General features: G+C 50.6%; 2 protein-coding genes across 14 annotated transcripts in view; both read left to right on the top strand.

The window, feature by feature from the left end:
- LOC135904374 (MAP/microtubule affinity-regulating kinase 3-like) overlaps positions 1 to 23,224 on the top strand; it is a 139,376-nt gene that overhangs the window by 25,721 nt on the left and 90,431 nt on the right. Inside the window, exon 1 of one of the 13 annotated variants that reach the window (XM_065435062.1) lies at positions 11,389 to 11,406. The exons of the other annotated variants lie outside the window; for them this stretch is intronic. The gene's annotated coding sequence lies outside the window, so the exon portion shown is untranslated. Of the gene's footprint in view, positions 1 to 11,388; positions 11,407 to 23,224 lie in introns of those variants that run through there. 13 annotated transcript variants of the gene reach the window in all.
- Positions 2,274 to 3,705, top strand: LOC135904449 (uncharacterized). The gene has a single exon (XM_065435262.1). It carries the CDS (start codon positions 2,534 to 2,536, stop codon positions 3,113 to 3,115), a length of 582 nt encoding a protein of 193 aa, XP_065291334.1. The 5' UTR covers positions 2,274 to 2,533; the 3' UTR covers positions 3,116 to 3,705.

Raw genomic sequence — 23,224 nt, 5'->3', positions numbered from 1 at the left:
ATATTTGACAAAGCGACGTGTTCGTTGAGCTCTTCAACCCGAGCACTGTCGCCATTTCTTGGACATATTGCACTTAGACAGCGTTCGAAACCTGGTAAGTTCTTTATGAATCCGCTAGAAATATTTCGCCCGGAAGAAATATCAAATACGCAAACAAGCGTATCATTTATGACGATGAAAATGCTGTAAGAACGCATGTCCATGACGTGTATACATGTAGGGAAAAAAATAAATAAGGCGTATACGTACTCTTATGCTTATGTACTCTTGTGCCTATGAGATTAGTTCATAGCCGCTCTTAGGGCTTGTTGAATACGCTTATCGAAAATGTGCTCGACAACTTGAATACCGGCCGCGCATTAATCGCAACATCTGTGTTATCCGAAGAGAGCCACTGTCGCCAGGACGCCGCATATATACGTGAATACACGACTGCGGCTATGTTGTTATTGATAATTATGATGGTGCTCAGGCGTGGCCTGAACCCACCATTGGGGACATGCCAAGAATCGCACGGCAAGAGGATACATTAAACGAAGTACCCTAGAATGAACATATGCTAAGTCAAACCTCGTTATAACGAAATAATGGATGTAACGAAGTAGTTCTGGCTCTTACACTTCAACTTCGTTCTATCGAAGCTTATATATATATATATATATATATATATATATATATATATATATATATATATATATATATATATATATATATGCTTTAATCAAGTTGTTCAACTAAAAAAGAAAGTGACAAAACACGGTGCAAGACACAATTCTAAGACCTGTGGCGTTCGGTCTTACAATCGTGTCTTGCACCGTGTTTTGTCAATCATTTTTTTGTTGAGGAGCTTGGCCAAAGTTAGGTGGGACACCCTATATATTGTGTACTTGCGCGTGTGCGTGAAGACATAAAGATGCGGGAAACCTAGTCTGCTCTGCTTCATCTCCCTCTAGACAGTTTCATGCTTTCTATTCTTGCCCGCTTCCAGTTTCTGTGTGCTTTCCCGCCGTTGCAGAACTTCTCAAGAGCGTGCTTGTTATCGTGTGCTCCGAGTCGCGTTTCGCAAGAGTATGCGTGTGTGTATTTTTCAGAACATTCGGTTCAGTTTGCTCCAAGCCGCCGTCGTAATTTTTTTTTCTCGTTTCTTTTTTTTTGGGGGGGGGGGGCAGTAAGCAACAGCGCCGTTGTTTGCTTGGCTTTGGTGTCGACACCTACTGGCGGGTAGGAACACCGCGTGTATCGTGGCATATCCTTCTCTTTGTGTATGCAGCACTTCGTGGAGGACATGCTTATCGTCACGCAAACCGAATACTTATAGTGCTGTATGATGAGGCTGTATATACAAGTTCCTTTAGCTACGCTACTGCCTTTTCTAAATAGAGAGAGAGAGAGAGAGAGTAAAACATTTTTATTAATATTTGAATGGCGAGAGCAGTGTGGGAGGAACCCACAGTTCAGAGTCCCTAAGATGATTCCGGCGATGTTTCGAGCCCGTTGCATGACAGCTCGGAGGACCTCGGGAGGTCCGTCGCGGAGGGCATCGTCCCACATCTCTTTGTTGCGTAGTGGGTAAAGGAGAGTTGGCAAGGGAGGAAAGAGGTTTGCAGTGCACTCAATCGTGACGTGGAAGATTGTGGGCGAACTGCCACAGCCGGGGCAACGATCTGCATAAACTAAATAAAGAGGAATGCTTCTTGCGCTTGATACATACCATGGGACATTCTCGTGCTATTTTTCCATGCATCTTTGAAATTTAGAACGAGGGAAAAGCCTATAGGCGAGTTTCGCGAACCAACCTCCGTGCCGCGGACCTCGTCGGCAGCTCGCACGACCCGGCCAGTCGCATCATCATCTCGGGGCGATTGATCGGATATATGTATTCGATCTTCTTACGTGATAAATTAAAAAAAAGAGAGATAGAGATATTATTTTTGTAATGTTTGGTATTTTTTATCTTCTTCTTTGATGTTTTATTTTTCTCTTCTTTTTTCTTTACTGATTACTTCACATGCAATGAACTTATCCTAGTTCCTTATCTCTCATTCTTACACTTTTAATAATTTTGTTTTGCTGAGTGTGACTGCCTAGTTACGCGCTGTTCTTGTTTTTGTGGCGTCTTTTAAAACATTTTTCACTTCTCTCCTTAATGAGCACATCTTTGTCTTATGTTTCTTCCTACCGCAGTCCGATCGTTGACATGCCGTCTCCCTTTGCGGGTACACGTCATAGTTGATCATCATCATCGTAATCTCTAATGTGCAAAATTTCTTTTTAGTTTTATTTTTCTGACACACCGTCCGACTCGTGGACTCGTATAGTGGGTCGAGCCATGTCACCTCGGATCGACCAATCAGCCAACGTCGCCGTCTCGGGGGTTCGTGCCGAAGGCGCGTGGCGGGCCATCTGCCTGTTTTCGTGTCCCCGCATCTCGGACCCGAGGAAAACTTCGCGAGACGTCTACGCCCCCCTCCCCACACACACCTTCTTCGCGCGATAAGGTCAGTCGTCCGCGAGCACATCGCCGTGCACGGAGATGTTCGTGCTGGAGTGGCTGAGCGACGCGCTGTCCTACCTGGGCATCTGGCAGAAGGGCGGCAAGCTGCTCTTCCTGGGCCTCGACAACGCGGGCAAGACGACGCTGCTGCACATGCTGCGGGAGGACCGCATGGCGCAGCACGTGCCCACGCTGCACCCAACTTCGGAGGAGCTCCGCGTGGGCAACGCGCGCTTCACCACGTTCGACCTGGGCGGCCACGTGCAGGCGCGCCGCGTGTGGCGCGACTACTTCCCGGCAGTGGACGCCGTCGTGTTCCTGGTGGACGCGCACGACCGCGAGCGCTTCGCCGAGTCCCGCGCCGAGCTGGACGCGCTGCTGGCCGACGAGCAGCTGGCCGGCTGCCCCGTGCTCGTGCTGGGCAACAAGATCGACAAGCCGGGGGCGGCGAGCGAGCACGAGCTGCGCTCCTTCTTCGGCCTCCTGGCGCAGGTCACGGGAAAGGGCGGCGTGCCCCGGGCCGAGCTGGGCGAGGTGCGGCCCCTCGAGACGTTCATGTGCAGCGTGCTGCGCAGGCAGGGCTACGGCGACGGCTTCCGCTGGCTGGCGCAGTACGTCTAGGGCCGTTCCGCGACGTCTGGCCCGCGTCTGGCCGCGCGACAGAAGGACGGCGGAAAGGCGTTCCTTCACTTGTCACAGGTCATCGGGCCGTTGTGAACGGCGAACAGCAAGGACGTACGGGAGCGTTGTCCGTGGTGTCTTTTCTTTCTTTCTTTCTTTTCTTTTCTTCACTGCGGAGGAGTGGTTTAGGAACGTTACCAGACATCGAGACACTACGTTGTCTGTGCAGCACGCCTCCATCACTCTCCCTGTTTGTTTATTTATTTTTTCTTCTCATTCCTGCTTCCCGCACAGTTGAATCCATCGCAACGAACGGCGTGTGGTAGTGCGAATCAGGCAGGAAAGGCTTCCAGCTGACAAGGACAGAAGCGTCAGTGATCCTGTAGCTGACAAGGACAGGAGGGACATGTCGTCCCACACGCGACGCGCCTGCACTTGGCCGCCCAGACCGACTGTGTTTCTGTTTTTTTCTCCTTCCGTTGGTTCCTTTTATGTATGCCCTTCTTTCGCTTCTCATTCATTCCTTTTATTTTTTCTTTTTCATTCGAGCTGCTGTGAGCTTGCGTCCTTCAATACATGGTCAGCCTAAAGCGCATTGTTTCAGCGTGCTTAACATAAACAACGTACTCACTAAACCACGCCAGGAAAGAAAAGAAAGGGTGGGGGTGGGGGACGCCTAGCTTCCAAGAGCCACACTTGCCGCGCACCGCCTTTTGTCGAGTAGTGCCATTCGCGGCGTTTTCTCTTGGGTGCGGCCTGGCGGCGCGTGCTTAGTGTTCTCGCACCTTCGAATTATGCACCGCGATAGCTGAGGACGGCTCCGCCATGAACTGTAGTCGCTCCCAGCAGCTTGGGTGACGTTCGAAGGTGGTGAATTGGCAAATCGTTGCGTGGAACTGAATAAGACATCTTGTTCTTACCAGAACGTGAATCAAAAGGAGAACGATGGAAGGAACGGAAAATAGCACAATGTGCTAAGAATTTATCTTGGAGATCGCCTGGAAACGTGTAGAAATTCCTTAATGGTCAAGTGAGCATCACTATAACAGCCTCTAAAATAGGAGGCTTCCAGATAATACCAGGAATATAAAGGTGCAGTCAAGTTGTCGAAAGGGTATATACTTCAGAACTTTTTCACCTACGACGACAAAATGAGATAACAATGATCATTCACCTCGGCGTCTCCAAACAACAGTCCTGTGGTCACCGAATGGTCTGGCGATATAAAGATTCCTTGACGGACAGATCGCGTCTTCGGGCCGCTTTAAGATTCGCTGTTATCTAGGAAGAATTAATTCAGCTCTATACGAAGACTTGCTGTAGACGTTCTGCAATAGCGGTCGAAGAGAATGAGATGCGCTGCAGTGGTCTGATTGCGCGTAAAAGGTGACGTAGGTGTATCTTGTATAATATAATAGTTCGACCATTCCAATACCGCGGCCTTTCAAACGGATATCTGCCATCTCCGATGCAAGAGTAGCGTAAGTGAACACGATTGTCCGCACCCGCCGTGGTTGCTCAGTGGCTATGGTGTTGGGTTGCTGAGCACGGGATGTCGCGGGATCGAATCCCGGCCGCATTTCGATGGAGGGCGAAATCCGAGAACACCCGTGAACACACTTCCGTGAACATCCGAGAACACACTTAGGCGCACGTTAAAGAACCCCAGGTGGCCGAAATTGCTCCACTACGGCGTGCCTCATGATCAGAAAGTGGTTTTAGCACGTAAAACCCTATAATTTAATTTTTTAACGCGATTATCCGCGTTAAAAATGTGTGCCTTGTCCTGCGTTTGCGCTAATGTGCCTCCTTTTATTAGGCTGCATCCAAATTACCCTGCAAGGAGTCTAATTAATGGCCTGCGTACTTCGTCGTACCTTTTATTTATTTCTCATATTATGCTGTGAGTATTCAACACGCTTAAAACCTCCTGTTTATTTTATTTCTGGCTGGCTGGCTGGCTGGCTGGCTAACTGAACGTCAAAGAACTTCTCCACAAGTGCTGCTTTTCTTAACTAGCGCCTTGCGTTCTTGGGGGACGACCGCGTGCTGGCTGATCGCCCTGGTTGTGCCAACATCCTCGAGGAACGTGACGTAGGAACCTCGTAGAACGTGACGCACCGTACGAGAAAGCGGAGCGTCACGCGGCGCCCTTTCAACTCTCGTCGCTTTCGTTTCGTCGTTCTTTTCTTTGTTTGTTTTTTACGACTATCGAATTGTTTGTGTGCTTCGGTTCACTAATTTGTTCCGACACGCGCCACTCCTCGGCTTGGCACACTGTTCCTGGTTTCGTCAGCGCACTCGTGTGCGACTTGCCGTTTTCTCCACGTGTCCCTCCCTCCCTCTCTCTCTCTCTCTCTCTCTCTCTCTCTCTCTCTCTGCCATTTGTCTGCATTGCCGGCTCGTCACGAGCTCTTTGTGGTTGCTGATGATACACTTGCGCGTCACCTTGGCTGCACAACGTGAGACGCGGAAACGTGCGTCGGGGCTTGGCTTGGCGTACGCGCAGGTGTGTGCGTGTGTGTGTGTGTTGCAAGCCCCCCCTCCCCGTCTTAGAGCTCGGCTAAGGAACCACCACGCCTCCCCCCCTCCCGCGTCCTCTACCATTCCCTCTGCACGGCTGTCACCGACGCCTTTTACCCGGCGAGCTCTGTTCTGCGGTCTGTTGGAGGCGGCAGCTGTCGGCTTTGTTTTCGTTCCCTATGCACGCTTCTTAGTCTTCCGCGCCCGTTGCCATGGCTACGTGGAAAAGACTTCTCGACGGAAAGTGGGCCGGAAAAGTTTAGGTTTTCTCTCCGTTATAGACACTTGCGCAGCAACAAAGAATGGTGTGGCCTCATTGTTGTTTTGGCGCGTTTCTCAACAGCCAAGCTTAAGACGCTCGCGCGAACTCGTAAACAGCGGCTCGTTATTATTACCATCGTATTTTTCGTTCTGTGTCCATTGTGACCCGACGGCGGCATAATGAATGCATGCGCTCACTTTGGGGTAATCGGTATCTGCTGCCTAAACGCAAGGGGGGAGGGGGGGACTGGCGCCGCGAAAATATGCGTTCGAACTTGGCAGTCCCTCTGCTGATACAATCTACCGCGATATCGGAATGATCGAGGTCGATAAGAGTAGCCCCCGTGTCTGTGCGAATTGCTTTTTTGAGAGTGGGAATATTAGATTTAAGTGATCAGCGTACACCGCTTGCAGAATGAGTTCAATTGAGAGTTTCAAGAATGTGAATGCTCTTTGGGTTCATCTGTGGGTTCATCGACATTTCTCTCGTTTAATGGGCGGTGCAGACTTTGCACGTATACCGCTGTGGGGGCCATTTCCGATGACTAGTTTTATATCCTGCCGCTGAACGTCGGAATGTCCCCTGCAACGCGTCACACGTGACCCGGTGCGGGAGAGGAATGAGCGGAACTGAAGGAGCTCGTTATTTAGCCAAATAACGGTCGTATGAAGTCAGCAGACACTGTTCATAGCTAAGGCAAGCACGTGTGAAATGGTCTTTCTTTTTTTTTCTTTCTTTCTTTCTTCCTTTCTTTCTTTCTTTCTTTCTTTCTTTCTCCATCCCTCACTCTATTATGATACGTATCCCTGCATAATTAGTCCGAATCGCTATCCTTCTGCACATGAAACCTCATTGGTTTGGTTAAGTACTTTAAAAAACATCGTTTTTGACAATTGTATAAGGTTTCTCACTTAAGTTTCGATAGGTAATATCTTTAGCCTTCAAAGTTTTAAGGGTTAGGCGTCTATAGTCTTATACAACTCAGGTCTTCAGTGAAGCCCCGCCCACGCCCTCATAACCGCCAGCCGCTGTTCCTCCCCGAGGTTGCAAATAGTTCGTACTTCAAACTTTCCCTGTTACCTAAATTAGGCGGTAACCGCTGAAATAAAATTATAAGCTCGTAATTTTGTACGTTTTCACTCGTCTATTGTAGGGCAACGGTGAAATCCTAATTGTTTATTGAACTGAAATAGAACGCTTGCTTCGCTGCAACTATTTATTGCCAAGATTCAGTTCAGTTGGCAGTGAGGTTTCATGAGTGAAACGGGGTCAGCGGTGAAATGTAACTGTACCGCGGAGTTTTGAAGAGTGAAATACTCAGACTCCATATACTTTGTCAGTGCGTGTTGTACACCTCATCGCTTCCGCTGATGAAATGACTCTTCAAGAACAGAGAAATTGTCGATCACTACAAAGCCGAAAGAAGAATCTTTCCGCCTCCGCATTGGTCTCTCTCTGGTAGGACGCTCCCAGGCCGTGAAGGCTCACCGTCCTCAACGCGCGGGGACTGCTTCGTCCTCCCCCCCTACCGACGTGTAGGTTAAGAGGCGGGCACCCCAGCTCGGTGGAACAATAAAGTTTTCAATCAATCAATCAATCTTCAAGAACAGCAGACGCTCGGGAGGTGTAAAATACGACGCCATTTTGAAATGATCGCATGTCGACGATTTTGTCTGCTCCTGTGATTGGCTGGCGGAGTAACAACCTGGCGCGGTCCATGTTCCTTGGCTGCCATCTGCTGTTTTTTTTTTTAAAGTTGTATCCTACTATAATAATTGTAAGAAGTTTAAGTTTGCACGTATTCTTTACGAAAGAAGGGAGGGTGTTAGGACAGCGTAGTTACCGGCGGTCGCGGGCCTAACCCACAGCCTTCTCACAGTGCGTGTGGTAATCTGTACTAATTGAGAAGTACATGGTCGCTGTACTCGAGAATGGAAGCTGTACATATTTGGTTTCATGCGCTGTATACTCTGAATCTCCGTGACCGCTTTGTAATACGTTGTCCAGCCAGCGAGGAGAGGAGAAACGAGTTTGGCTATGGCGCGTTTATATATGTAGATTGGCTACTTTGCTCGTCCATCTGATTTGTTCAGCGTAACTTGCGCACGTGTCCGAAAGGGGACACGCTTCTTTCGCCACCACGTGAGGTTAATGAACCACGGGTAACCTCTGCAGGGCTCCGCACGTCCCACATATATACATATACGCAACGCTGTCTGAGCTAGAAGATATCGACTATTGCCTGACTTCTCAAACTTAGGAGTAAAGTTATGATGTCGATATATTAGAGGCAGCCTACCTTTTTCCTTTCGTTATGCCCGTTACGCTGTCCTTGCAGTGCTCACTCGAGCTTTCCTTTCTTTTGTTATCTCTACACCCAATTTGGACTCATTGCGTGGCCCAGCTGCGACGCAGACGTTTTATAGACACACAATTGCGACGTCACCTTCATATATATATATATATATATATATATATATATATATATATATATATATATATATATATATATATATATATATATATATATATATATATATATATAACGAAGCTCAAACGGTGCGTCTAAAAACGGGAGCGTTCGTGTTTCGTTCGGCCCGACTCGCGCGGATCGCCCCGCAGTCCAGCAGAGCTGGCTCGCGTGGTGCGGCGACTGCACGTAGATAAACGAGGCCAATCGCGCGCGCTTTGTGGAGGAAGTCCACTTTTCCTTATGGCCACCGCTTTCACCGAAACCACGCCGCGCTCGCGGCTTTCTCTCTCTCTCTCTCTGCGCCATTCGCGCAGCGCGCATGCCGTTGCGTTTTGCGGCTGGGTGCGCGCAAACGCGGAGCCCGAGCAGCGTCATATACGCGGCGCGCTGTTCGTTCACCTGTCGTCGTTAAGTGCACGTGCTGCCGGCATGCGCTGCGGCCGTACTGTTGCGGCCGCGCTTCGCGAGAGAGTCGTGTCCGTCCCGCGCATGGTGGCGGCACGGGTGCGTCGCGCGTTCTCCGACGTCCTCGTCCGGCGATTGTGATCGGGGCTGCGTGGCTTCTGTTTGCCGCTCGCGCCGAATCCCACCCTCGCATTATACGCTATGCACGCTTGCGCGAACAACGCCGTCCGTGCGAGTTTCACAATGACCCACCCATGCCCGACCATCGACTCGACTTCCTCCTCTTCCTCTCGGCGCGTGTCTCGCTTGGTCGTCGCTACGGGTACTCCCGTCTCTCTCTCTCTCTGTGCCGGTCCTGCGTTGTGCACAGACAAGCTCGCTGCTGCTGCTGCCGCCGCCTTGCAGCGGAGCAATAGACGCGTACTGTAGCGATTGTCGCTGCCCTGCTCTCTCTCTCTTTTGTTTTTTCTCTCCCGTCTGGCTCAGGCGGCGGCCGTGAGTCATGCGTCCTCAATGAGGCCGGGCCGGTCTAGCGCCCCGGTCGCCCGGTCTGGACGCGCCGCTTGTCTGTGTCTCTCCCGGCGTTGTCGTGCTCGTCGTCATCGTCGTCGTCGTCGGTGGGTCCGACCGACCGCTCGCTCGCTCGCGCCGGCAAGGACCGGCTCTGTTTCGCGAGCGCGAGGGGGGAACCCTCCTCGAGCGCGGTGCGCCGGTAACGCGCGCCTGCAAGCTCGGCGTGCTCAATCGTCTAGTTCCGCGCAGCGCTGCGAAGGCCTGCAGAGACGGCGCGTGGCAATTAACCGACAGCTCCACCCTCCCTAAAACATTAAGTATTTACCAATCCGTGGAATGTACGAATTGGGCGTAGACCTTATATAGAGCGGTCTGCCCCCCTCTTTTGTTTCTTGTTTGTCTGTACGTAATATAGAATCCATCGTGTACGCGGAATTGATTTAAAGCGTAAGGCTGTGTAAGCCCTGCGGCCATAGGCACCGTGCGAACTTGCGATCTCGTAACATGGCCTTAGTCATTTTCAGGCGCCTATACATTAATCAACTATACACGCCCCGTCCCGCAAAGAAACAATTTACATATCAATTTCCCGTAGGATAATATATAGCTGTACAGTTTTTTACTCGACAGGAACATAAAATTCTTCGGGTAGTCTGAGGTGGCGCCTATATCGCCTGTCCATCACTGCTCCGTACTATAGCGAGTCTGCAGAGCCCCCCCATAGGCCTCCCTCCCCCGTTGTGATCGCAATCTGTCCGCCAAGCGGCGGCGGTAGCGATCGTATTCGAGGTGATGATGACGGAGGGGTGCTCGAAGCGTCGCTTTGTAAACCGTCCCGGTAGCGTAGACGGGATAGATTCGAGATAGGGGCCCGGCGTCATCGGCGATGTTGTGCCTCGTGTATGTACCTCGCCGCCCGCGTCTCTCTCCCTGTTCGTCGCTTACAACGCCGATAATGTGCGGTGAGGGCGATCGCCGATGCAACGCTGGGATTCGCTTTCTCTCTTGTGTTCGTCTTCCTTCTGGAAAGATGATGATGATTATGAATGTAGTGTTTTGTGGCGCAAGGGCCAAGTATGACTAAAGACCGCCAGGCCAGTGTGAATGTGTTCAATGTGAAGCTATAAGTTACGGACAAGGGATGTGACAGCGCTGTAAAGGGGCCTAAAAGATGGTAGAATACATGTAATAAAGCTATGACAATGACTATGATGCGTGCCAAGGACGCGAAAGATACATTGTGAAACAATTGCAATGCGCTAAAATTGGTCACAGGCTAAAAATTCCTTAAAGCACTACTGCCGTAGTAGAGCCCTTGAAGCGCAAGGACCTGGACACAAGGCGAAGGGTGTTCGCAAAGCATAAGGTGTCCCCATGTTTTTTTTTTTTTTTTTCGCGAAACGAGCATCTTTGAGACACGGCTGACGGTTGTTGCGTCGAATAAGACTATAACTGCTTCAGCAAGGACTTATCGACAAGTCCGTGCCACAGTCACCAATCGTTGGGATTTGAAAAAAAAAAAAAAAAGAAGCCAGACAACGCAATCCGACTTTGTCTCGACATTCGGCGGGTGAACAAAATACTACGAGATGACTGTGAACCAATACCCTGGATAGACACCATTTGTTTGGGAATGCATCCCAAAAGAAATACTTCTCAAAGGGAGATTTTGCCTTAAGTAAACTGAAGCCATATAGTAGATCGGGCGCCAAATTATGTATAATACATAACAAATACATGGATAAGCGTCACTACTGAGTGGAGTTTTTATATATGTATATGCGTGTGTGATAATTTACCGCTGAAGCGGGAAGAGTACGAGGCGCTCTCTGGCGCTCGAAACGGTTCTCGTGACGTCAGCAGAACATATGTGCTGCAGTGTGTGACGCGCAGCACCACACGAAAAAGGACACATGCATTGTAACGACCGTCGCTAGAACACTATTTCTATGCACTACTGCAGTGTCGTACTTAATTGTGAAACGAAGTGGTATTGGTCCTTATTCAGATGGGCCTGGCAACGAAGTCCTCCCCAAGCCGTCCCGAACTCCAATAGTACCAACTGCCAGCAGCGGTGGCTCAGTGGCTGTGCGACGTCCTCCTGCTGAGCATAAGGTCAGGGTTCGATTCCCGGTCGCATTCGTTGCATTCCCATAAGAATGGAATGAAAAAAAAGGAGAGAGAGAGAGAGAGAGAGTGAGAGAGAGAGAACTCTCTTGTATGCCGTACATCGTTTGTCCACGTCAAGGAACCGCAGCTGGTCGAAATTATTCCCGACAACTACATGCAGCGTGCAATCCATGGTCTGTGCGTTGCGTTTGGATATGGTAAATTAACACCTTAATTATGTGCTTTGTTATTTGTTTTTAATAGTTACTCCAACAGCCGGTTGAGGCTTGTGTTTCCCGGCATGGTCAAGTCCTGCGCTTTGAATGGTGGTGATCGCGGTTGTCTCTAGAAAAAAAAAAAAACGGTGTTGCGATGTATCTATATACAGTATGTGCTCGAAAATAACTTTTTTTTTTCTTTATCTATACCTCCGCGTGTATATCTTTTGAACGTGACGTCACGAGGGAACGGATAAGCACTCTCGGTAAATCTGGTAGTGATGCGCTGAATTCCCGTGCCTAACATACTCGCGTCTAACTTATATAGGCCTGGACAGGATAAACACCTTAATTTGGAGCGTATAGTCGTGTTTGGCGAACACCTATACGGAACGCCTTTATAAACAACGCGCATATGGCGAAGTGCACTCGAAGTGCACTCTCACTCGCTCGTGCACTCGATCACCTGTTGGTGTATTCAAGCTGCTCAACTCAACGCGGAATTGCTCGGGAGCTTGACTTGAATGTAAGTGCCCTACATGTTGAATTCCGCACGGTCAGCCAGCGCTAAAACGTAGAGCGTGAGCCGGACTTGTCTATACAGAATGGCCGAGTGACGGGCTGCAGACTGTGCGTGCGTTCGCAGCAGTATACCTGTAGTATGTATCTATAGTGCAGCTGCTGGATGTTGTCTTATTGTGCGTAGACCGAGAATGCGGCGTCGACAATTTGTGGTATTATTGCGCTTTCGCAGGGTGGCTGATTGGGTGGCTGTTTTAACCTTCGCGCTTTACACTTACGATTATTGCACCGCCGACATGACCCTCCCCCTCCTCCCTCCCTTAAAAATAATATAAAAACAAATAAGTAAAAGAGAAACATGGCGATCAAATCAGCCGGATTGACCGAGCTAACGCAAGTGTGATTCACGCTCTGCCATAGAACACCCGGTGCCCGGTCAGTTCATAAGCGGGGCACGGACTTGTGTTCTTCGTATCGGCGTTTGGAACTGCCTTGCGACACGAACAATGCGCTGCTTTTTCCTGTTGCCCACTCGTCTATCGTCAAGAGTGCGCTTGCGGCACCACTTGACTTTTGCAGTTCGACAGAACTAAGAGCGCGGCTCTGAGCCCCGCATTCGCTTATGTTCTCTTTTTTCCGCCTCCTCCTTTCCTCTTTCATCTTTTTCTCCCCACACCCCTTTCCCCGTGCAGTGCTGTTGAGGCGTCATCCTGTGAGAGACAGTTACGGCACTGCACTTATCTCTTCCATTCTCTCTAAAGTCACTTCACACACACACTCGTGCCTTGTTGAAATGAGCGGTGAATTTGCCTACGCGAAATCGCCGCCGGTCCACCGCCGAAAACTGTTAACCTCCGCTTGTTAGGTCGTGCGTTACGGCGCTGCTTTCGACACACGAAGCTTCAGCGCTGGTTTCTCCAAGCTGCTGACGTGATTCGCTACACAGGCGTGCGAATATTCGAAAAATTTCGAATAACGAATCGAATATTGCCGCGTTCGATTTGGTCTCGGAATCAAGTGACTTTCTGTAAATGCGAATATTTTTCGAGTAATATTCAAATACTTCAGGTCCTCAACTCAGGGCATTGACAAATAAACTTGGTGCGAAGGTGCAGTAAATTTCGACCTGGCGGCCATGGTATACCGGCGGCCATAGTAGACGTATAACACGAGAAGTTACCTATATAGTGGAGCACGCCATATGTACGTCGACCACGGAGTCGGACTTCTCAGGCGAAACCGACACATCATTCGCGCTCACTGTATATAAAGCCTCTAGGTGCGAACAAATTGCTTATTCGTGATGCTTTACATGTGCTCTTAATGAAGAACGCTTCGTAATTTGCGATGTAATCGCAGAGGCTTGCTAATGTTGTGAATATACTACGATGTAACCATCGTTCTTACGTTAACAAAGAAAACGGTTGTTCATTATTCGGAAACTATTTGGAAACCTTATTGAGCTCTAATATATATATATATTGCACTTCTGCGGCTGGGGCGGATTCTTCAGGGGAGTCTCCCTCCTCCTCGTGTCTTCCCCGGAGGTCTTCACCCGGTGCTTCGCGAGTCCTCTATCGCAGTGGTCGGCTGACCTCAGTCCAGGACTCCGCTGGCCTCTGCTGTCCGTCGTGCACGCCGCACTAGATCTGCAGCTGGTCTTCGCAGCGGTCGCTGGACAGCACTTGGGTGTGACATGATTGCAACTACACGTCAGTTTGTTGACGTGCCTATCTTATGTGATATAATGCGGGTTTCTCATTGCACCGTGGACATTTGCCCTTAGTGTGGGGTGCACTTTACTTAGCACGTCAAGGTTATTTGCTTTTAGGATGCTTCTGGCACTATGCGACTCGTAGTCCGATTGGGTCTCGAAAAAAATCAATCATTCGCGCACCCATGCGATTCGCGACCGGATTTGTATATATACGGTCCATTGCCGCGCCGTCGCGCGCATGCGCGTTCTTCGGACGCGCCAACCCTCCTTCCCTCGGAACATACGCCAGTCCTCGTGCATCATCACCAATGCTCTCTCTCTCTCTCTTAATAGCTTCGCTCGTGCCTCAGCTTTTCGCGCTCGGCCGACCAGCCGGAGATGTGGTAGAACAGGCCCCGCAGAGGAGAACAGAGAATGGAATTCACGGCGCGGCGCTGATGGACCGGGGCGGACCCTGATGATGTCCTTTTATTTCTCGCTCGCCACGGCACTCAGTCGTGACTGTGTCACGCGTGCACGCTTGCGTCGTCGTCGTCGCCGACCTGCGCTCCCCCACCGCCCCCACCCAGCGCTGGGCGTACGTAATAATGACCAGCGTGCAAGGTCTGCTCGGTCTCCGCGGCATGCACCTAACTGCAGGGGGAGAGGGTGTGTTTCTGGAACACACGACGCCAGCGCTGCGCGTCGCACCGGCTGTGTTGCAGTTACTTAGGTGCAGTGTGCAGCGAGAACCTGCGGCCCTCGTCACATGTAGCCGGTGCAGCGAGAACACCGCCGCGTATCCACCGTCAACACGGGGGACGACAGCGCAGACAACGAGGGACAAGTGAACAGGGCAGATCTGTGCTGACTATAAGGACTTTTTGGAGTACTACAGTATGAAATACAGATGACATTAAAAAAAAGCACAGAACAAAAAAGCACTCATGTCCTGTCTCTTCTGCTCGTTCACAAGTGTGCCGTCGTCTGTCCTGTTCGACGCGTTGAACGCGAAGTCCAGTTTAGAACCTTTCAACCGCCACTGCGACGTGTCTTGCCAACTCCGCGGGGCACAGCTATGTGGTGGCAAGTGCAGCGAAGGCTACATAGCTATAGGGCTCACGTCAGCCAATCAGTGACGAGAGCGCGCTGCGTGTTCCAGTGGAGGAGGCCACGCCCAATGTGCGCTCCCAATGCTTCCGCAAAGCATCCATTGAGTCGGCGTATAGCGGGAAAGGCGATCAAAAGCTTACACTGGAGGAGAGCACCTCCTCTGGTTCCTTTTTTCAGGTTGAATGGCTCACGTGATCCACTTCAGCCGAATTTCACGGTGTTGGTGAAATGCAGTATTTAATTTCTTCGCGGAGTCCAGACAAACACAAGTTCCTTTGTCGAAACCGCGGCCCCAGCGGCATCCGTTGTTCAACCACTGTCAACCACGAAGAGAACGCGCGTAGACACACGTCGCAGGTGATACAAAGTCAACGGCTCGCGACATATGCGTCCATGACGCCGTAGACGTCAGACGGTGTTGCAACATTTTTTATATCGAGCGTGTCGCTGAGAGAGAGAGAGAGAGAGAGAGGTGCTAAATGTTCGCTAGATTTCGCAGTGATGTCCCTGAAGTTGCCGCCGAGAGCGATAACACAATTTTAAATATGTTGGCGTTTTGGAACAGTGCAGTATAGGCTATATCATGGCGTAACCAATCTATCGAAACGATGCACGTTCCTATATATACAGTGAATTCACCAGCAGAGGGTAGAGGGCTTCTTATATACTTTGCGAATGTTTACAATATAACGGTTAATGACACCGGACATTATGCGTGCGCATGCATGATGTCGTGTTACAGATCCAGCAAGGCTCCAAAGAACGCGGCTAGTCTGATCTTCCCATGTCAAAAACGCGATTGGTGCAAATTAACTACATACAGTGTTCGGCGCTCGATCGTGCAACGAGAACTACACACATTGTGCGACACCCGCTTGGTGATGTTGTTAACGTGGCGTTGGCGTATCACGCGACCTTTTTACGAGTCAAGCGCTGCGCTGCTGCCCCTTGATCTGCCTCGAACCTCCGGTATGGTATGGTATGGTATGAAGAACTTTATTTAGGTCCTGAGGGATCAGTCTGGGACTGATGCGGGCCGCTCCCACGTGCTGGAGTATCGATTTGTCCGAAAGCTGTGAGAAACGCAAGCGGTGCATGCTTTCACAATCGCATAAGCTTCCCGTGAAGGAGCCCAGCCGCTATACGATATACTATGTGTACGCCTTCCGTTTTTTTTTTTTTCTTTTTACCTTATTCACGTGCTGCGTTCGAAACCTATCGGTAAAATTTATTGCAATAAGGTTTGGTTATTTAATTTCCTGCTGAACATTTACCAATCGAACTTTGTAAAACTGCAGCACCAGTAGCGTTAAAACACATTCTAATTGGTTTCGTGAATAATAATTTAAAAGGGGAACACACGCTTTTTGTGAGCATAATCTGAAGACTCGGCCCAATTAACCGCATCTTATAGATGTCTTTAATGAATGGAGATTACCCTTGCTTCATCGTGATCACGGAGCCCACGCGCCGTATATATAGCCAAATTCGCTCGCCTACGTTTACCTTTCCAATAGCAAATGCGTGCTAAAACCACATTTACGAACCGTCTTCCTTAACTTCTTAGTCGCTAAAATGTCGCCATATTGTCCTGTCATGTCGCTAAAAAAAAGTCGCCGTTGCTAAATAGCGGAGCATGTTGCTAAACAGACGAAGTCGCTAAATCTAGTGACGATATCTCTAAAATAGAAACACTGATGAGTAGCGTCCTCTTCTTCGTAGTCCTGTTCTCGCGTTGCTTAGCCGAGTAATACGTTTTCCTGTGTGCAAGAGCTTGTGAGATGAACTCGGGCGCTTCTTCGGAGGCGCCACGCCATTTCTACATGGGTCGCACGGTATATACGCGCACTCAATGCAAGATCGTCAAGTCCGTACGGGCGAGGCATGTATGTACTGCGTTTACCATCAGCACAAATCGAAACGCTGTAATAGGAAATACCTGATCGGAAAGGCCAGTTACGCGTAATTGCGTCGTCGTGCGATGTGTAATCGCTCTGTAGACGGTTTAACGAGCCTTAATTTAAGGCACAATGCAAAGGTAACGAGAAACAGATCGAGCAGTACGTTAGAGTAGTTTCGGAATTGTTATACCGCTAGTAAATTTGCTCAGCGCGTCGTACACGAATCGCCACTCATATCCTGCGGTTTGCACGCTGTCGCCCGAATTTCCACCTTGGTTGTATAGGCGACAAGGACGATTGCGGGTGGTTGAGGGCGAGGACGTGAGGGCGTGGGTGCGTGCCTAAATTATGCATCGCTTATCGATCCGCCGAGAACGCACCCGCTCACACGTTGCCCGTAATCGCTGCACTGTGAGTGAGTGAGAGAGAGAGAAGGGGGAGGAAAAAAAGAGAAGAAAATCGATCAGTTCGAGAAGAGTCGGCGAGTGCCAAAAGGGGCTTGCCGTTCCACGAAACCGAGCCACGAACACACGCGCGCGCGCGAGATCAGCTGGTTCATCGTACTCCGGCACGCGGATCGGGTTCTCCTCGCGCCGTTCCCGGCCATTGTTCACCGCGCGAGCGCCCTCGTTGTTTCGGGCCGGCGTCAGTGCTCCTGTCGAATTCGGTGCGCGCCTCGCCTCGTCATGCTCCTGGTGGCCTCTGGGCCACCTCGTCCTCCTGCCGCTGTAGAGTACACCTTAATGAACGAACGTTTGCAACAACAACTACACACACACTGTGCACTGTCGGATATAAGTTCCACAGGCCACTTACGCGGCTTTCTTGACGAAGAAGGACTGCACGCATTTATTTAACTGTAATATGCCGTAAAAAAAAAAAAAAAGGTCGCGGTTTCGTCCGAAAGGCAAAGCATCGATTGCGATAGCAACTTAGTCGACAGCTATTCGAAATAAGGATATTTTTATCGGCCGTATAAACTTGTAAACATAGGCATACTAAATAAATTAACAAACATGATGTCACGCGCGCAAGCCAGCATGAACACATCTGACTCGATGAGTGCGGAAACTCGCTGTGAAAACGCTGCAGTGAGGAAGCGCGGTAGCAGCAGCGAGCGAATTGACCTTCGTGCAGCCCGGAGTAGAACGCTTCCCCCTCCCTGCCCTCCTCCCGAAGCGTTGCGCGCGACGGAAGGCGGCGCGCTGCTTCCTCCCCGTTTTCCTCCGTTGCGTGCGCGCTCACCCTCGCAGGCTTTCACTCGCACATGCAGCATACGGCGCGCGGCGACGATTTTATCGCCCTTGGGCGTTTTGCGGAACCTCACGGCGACGCCGTCGCAGACGGCAGAAATACGCCCGGAGTGTCCGTATAATTGTTATCGCAATAAAATAAATTGGATGTTGAGAAAAAGACGAGGTGCGGCCGTCACTTTCGGTGCTGCCCGCTATGGGAACTAGGTGCGCTGATAGAAAGGGCAGGGGGAGGAAGGGGAGACAAATGGCGTTTTTCACTGGTCGATTCGGAGCAGGATTTCTTGCTCCGTGGCAACGAATCCGAATTTCACTGGTCGATCTGGAGCGGGTTCGCGCGTTCCACTGGTCGTTTCGGATCAACTCGCTCCGCGCCGGCTCGCTCTTACTTGCTCCGCCGCCGAGGCGCGGATTCGGGCGGAAATAGCTCGCGTCACTTCCGTCTTCAAGCGAAATCGGTACCGGTTGGTACGCACAACATTGTGCTGCTTCGCAAAATCAGACGTTCGTTGCTGCTGGAGAGCTCGCGTTTAGCGATGACAGCTCGGACGACAGCGATTACTAGGTGACGCAGGTGCTGTACGAAGCCTTCTATGCACGTTGTCCATGCATAATCCTTGCGGGCGCGACATGGAAATGACGGACTCTGCGATTGCCGTGGTCAAATTACGCACGGGGGACGGTGAGTTTGGTTGCCGTGGAAACGTACAGAGCAGAAGTCGGGCATGGTTTCCGGAACCGGCTTGTGCGACGTGCACGCAGACTTCCTGTGTGATCCCCCACGGAGCATTTTTGCGCTCCGCTGGCCGATTCGGATTCGCGAAACCCGAGCGCTCGCTCGAGGATTTCGGCGGCCGCTCCAGATCGACCAGTGAAAAACGCCAAAAGAGTAAAGACGCCGAACGAAGATAACGAAGAAAAGTTCGAAGGGGGCAGCACGCAACGAGGACAAGAGGAGGGAAGAGAAGCGCGCCCTCGGAGGAGGCGAGGACGAAGGCGAGAGCGTTGTCCGGAGTCGTGGGAGAAAGAGATGTGCTCGCTTGCCCCAGATGTCGCTTCTGACACCCGTCCGTCCATCCGTCCTCCCGCCACAGCGGTCCGCGTAGAAGCGGAGCTAGAATGTCTCGCACTGCCCTCTGCCGGGCTGCGCTGTAGTGGCGCGCGCGCGCGGTGGAGCGATACGTGCCGTGCGACCCACTTTTGACGCCGCTGTACGTCCTCCAGCCCTCGCGGTTTTCTCCCACACCCCCTTTATTTCCTCGAGCACCTCGCTTCTTTTTGTTTATCTAATCTTTTAACTCCCTTATTTCTGCGCCCGGAAAAAAAAGAAAGGAAACTCGAGGCTCTGGACGACTTGCCCGCGCCTTGCGAAGAGCGCCGCTCTCGACTGGCCGCACAGCGGAACGAAGCGGCTGGCTCGTTTGGCGGCGACGGCGGTTGTTGCTGTTGTCGTTGTTGTCCCCTCAGAGTCAACGACACGTGACGACAACGAGAACTGGATTGCCTTTAGGGTGCTTTTGCACGCTGAAGCTCGAACGAGATCCCCGTTTGGAAACCTTCCAGAAAAGGTTACTCACTAAAAAAAAAAAAAAGAAGAAGAAGAAGAAAAAAGCAAATTGGTAGGGTTTCTGTCTCTCTGTGTAGGCACTTGAACTCTACTTCTCGTACATCTGTAGTGGTGGCGTGGAGCGCTAGTGCGTCGTCGGTTTCTTGCATAAGTATGGATTTTTTTTTTTTTGTCTACACCCACTCAGCCTGTATATATATTAGTTGCGTATATACATACAAGTCAAGGGTGGAGCCATTAGCAATGTGAACACGCAGAGATACCCGTGCACGCCACCGATCACGGAGCCTATTGAAATCCACGGATTGCGGCAATGGCCGCGATGCTTCCTTCTGAGCCTGCGACTCGTTAGGCCATGGAGACTACCCGCCATGCAGAGACCGAAGAAGGTACAGCGTTAGATGTCGTCATATAACGTGTACAAGTAATGCAACTCGTGCTCGGGGGTCGCTCCACAGTTGCCCGAGTCACACACATGTTGTGTGCAGCGTTAAAAAAAAAAACGAAAGAGTTATATAAGGATTCTCGACAGCGTGGCCTACTGGGCATGTGCCCGTTCTTGACCAGTCCTCCAGAATGGATAGGTGCCACTGTGACGCAAGGGGCATATATAGAATCCCTAAACGTACTTAGACTTCTCCATGTATCTCGTCAACATTTCTCCCTCGACAAGCACCGTGTTTTTGTCGTCTTTCATCGTCGTCCTTTTGTTTTTTTCTGCCTCGGTTGTCGGGGCCTGCATGCTCGTCGACCCGGCATGCAGGCAGGCAGTCGTACGCTTGTTGCGTGCACCAGCGTGATCCGAATTCTCGCCGGGATATTATCAACGTATACGGCTGGTGTGCGTGCGTGCTCGTGACCACGCGGCGTCCCATCGACCGGCGTTCCGTTGCAGCCCGCGTGGCGCGTGCGCGCGGTTTCGTCACCCAGCGCGCGCGGCCCGTCCATCGGCCGGGGTCGTCGTCGTCGCGCGTTACGTAAGGTTACTCGGCGTACACTGTAAAGTAATTTACACCCTTAAAAATGAAAAAGGGTGTAAATGTGTCTGTAACTCACACACTTAGGGTGTGATTTATATAACTGAAACCCTAAGGGTGTGAGTTATAGGCAAATTTACACCTTTTTTAAAATTTAGGGGTGTAAATAATTTTATAGTGTAGCATAAGTTTTCGCGATCTCGACGTTCGCTGAGTGTGTGTGTGTGTGTGTGTGTGTGTGTGTGTGTGTGTGTGTGTGTGTGTGTGTGCGTGTGTGTGTGTGTGTGTGTGTGTGTGTGTGTGTGTGTGTGTGTGTGTGTGTGTGTGTGTGTGTGTGTGTGTGTGTGTTCTGCTTCCTTCCTTTCTTTTTCTCTCTCTGATTCTTCTTCTTTCTTTTATCTTCTGCTTTTTTTTTCTTTTCTTTCCTCAGCGATAGATGACCCGTTGAGCACTTTCACGAGCCGCGCCCCGCGGTGTTCAGGGCTGTTGCGGGTCTCGGTCGTGATTTTTTAATAGCGCGTCACACGTACGTGCGCTTGTCGAAATGTCAAGGCGTGCACGCGCATTACGAAAGCGGATCCTCACTTTGCGATGTGCCTGCTCGGTTATTTTGTGTAGATTGTGAAAAATTCGCTGCGTGCATGTACCAGCCATCTCTGTTGCCGTTATGTTTGTGGGAATTGGCAGTAAAACGTCTTTTTTTTTTCGACATTTTCCTTTCTTCCTCCCTTCCTTTCTTAGGTGTATTCGTAAATGTTTTGTACTTTGCGCGTCTATAAACACTTGCGTTCTGTAGTGCCTGAATCCAGCGGTACTGTGTATAAACTCGTCTCTTATAGCACCATTAATCGCGCACAGGGACTCCATGGTGCTATCCAAATTTCCTATATGGACCGTATATTAAAAATATTATGTTATTTTGAAAGTTAAATTCACATAGAAACAAGAAAGTGCGCCGGACATGGAACCGCTGAGCGATGAAGCACTCGAGTGAGTTTTGACGAGCTTTGCAGATGACACCGGCTCCCAAAGGTCAAGGCGACTGCTTGGTGGCTGGTTTATTGCGGAAAGCCCATGAGCGCGATTTTGTGCGCGACGGCTTCGAGCGACGGATCGGGCCGTCGCTTGAACAGATCGCTCGGTCTTGTCGCGCGATCGCTCGGTTCTGCAAATCTAGAATTTGTCGCTCGTCGCCCGGAAGTGCTATGAGCGACTAGACAACAGCGCGAAGCCGTAGCTGGATGTATACACAACTCAAGTATTTCCGATTGTCGCACGGAACGAGCAAACGATTGAATCTTTATATGTGCGAAGAACCTACTTGAAGCCCTTCAGAAATATCTTCATGCTGCTTTCTTACAGTAAAACACACTAACTTAAGTTAATAAAGCACGCGTCACGCTAGTTTCGGCGCCTATATTGCTGCCCTCGTACCGGCAACACTGGGGAGACGTCGCTCGAAGTCATCGTTCGCATGGGGTACGGCTTGTATAGGCGACGAGCGAACGCGACAGCCATCTCTATCGCGTCGCTTGTCGCTGTCGCGCGCAAGATCGCTTGGATGGGGTTTATATTTCAACCTTCGCTTGTTAGGTTGTGCGTTACGGCGCTGCTTTCGGCGCACGAAGCTTCAGTGCTGGTTGCCCTCACATAGACAAGCTGTTGACGTGCTTCACTGCACAGGCGTGCGAATATTCGAAAATGTCGAATGACGAATCGAATATTGCCGCGTTCGATTTGGTCTCGGTATGGAATGACTTTTTGGTAATACGATTACTTTGGAGTTAGGTCGCTCGAAGTTATCGCTCGCATGGCGATGACTTCGAGTGATATTCGTATATAGGCTACGAAGCGAACGCGATAGCCATCGCGTCGCTGTCGCGCGCAAGATCTCTTGCATGGGGTTTATACTTAAAACTCCAAAGGCTACGCGCAGGGGGCTTTGATTAACGGCGTGGTAGTTGTGAATTCCGTGTTAATTTCTTTCCTCCTCGCGTTCTTTAAACTGCAGACGTTGTTGTTGTTGTTTTTTTGCGTCCGCGTGCCCTTCGCATTGTGGACACCGCGGGGGATTCGAACCCGCGACCTCGTTCCAGCATCAGAACGCCATAATACAGACGCACAACCAACGCGGCAAAGGAAAGCGTATAACCTACCCATAGCGAACACTTCAGCTTGTCATCGCCATGACAGCCACGTCGTGCTATAGCTACGGCCATTTGGTCTCCACATTATTGCGACAGGCTGTATATAATATCCATCACAGAGTACTTGACAGAGTACAGAATCTTGACCCCAGCCGCCCCCTGTCAACGCGGCTTGCGCGCGGGGGGGGGGGGGTCTGCAGTTTTGATGACGTCACAGCCGAAGGCGAGCGGACAGTTGCCGAAGCACGCGATAAGAACAGGCCGAGCGCCGCCATCGCCCTATGTTCGGCCTGTGCCGACAGTACCCGCGGCAAAAGGTGGCTGCCAGCTATACAAACGCCCCACATTCCGGTCTGTGTGGTGACCGAGTTTATAACAGTAGTATAGATGAAAGGAAAAAAAAAATTGTCGCCGCCAAATTCGTGATTCT

The sequence above is a fragment of the Dermacentor albipictus genome, chromosome 7 (genome assembly GCF_038994185.2).
Source record: "Dermacentor albipictus isolate Rhodes 1998 colony chromosome 7, USDA_Dalb.pri_finalv2, whole genome shotgun sequence".
Lineage (NCBI taxonomy): Eukaryota > Metazoa > Arthropoda > Arachnida > Ixodida > Ixodidae > Dermacentor > Dermacentor albipictus.
Note: the sequence above shows the minus strand (reverse complement) of the source record. Positions and strands in the feature narration are given on the sequence as shown.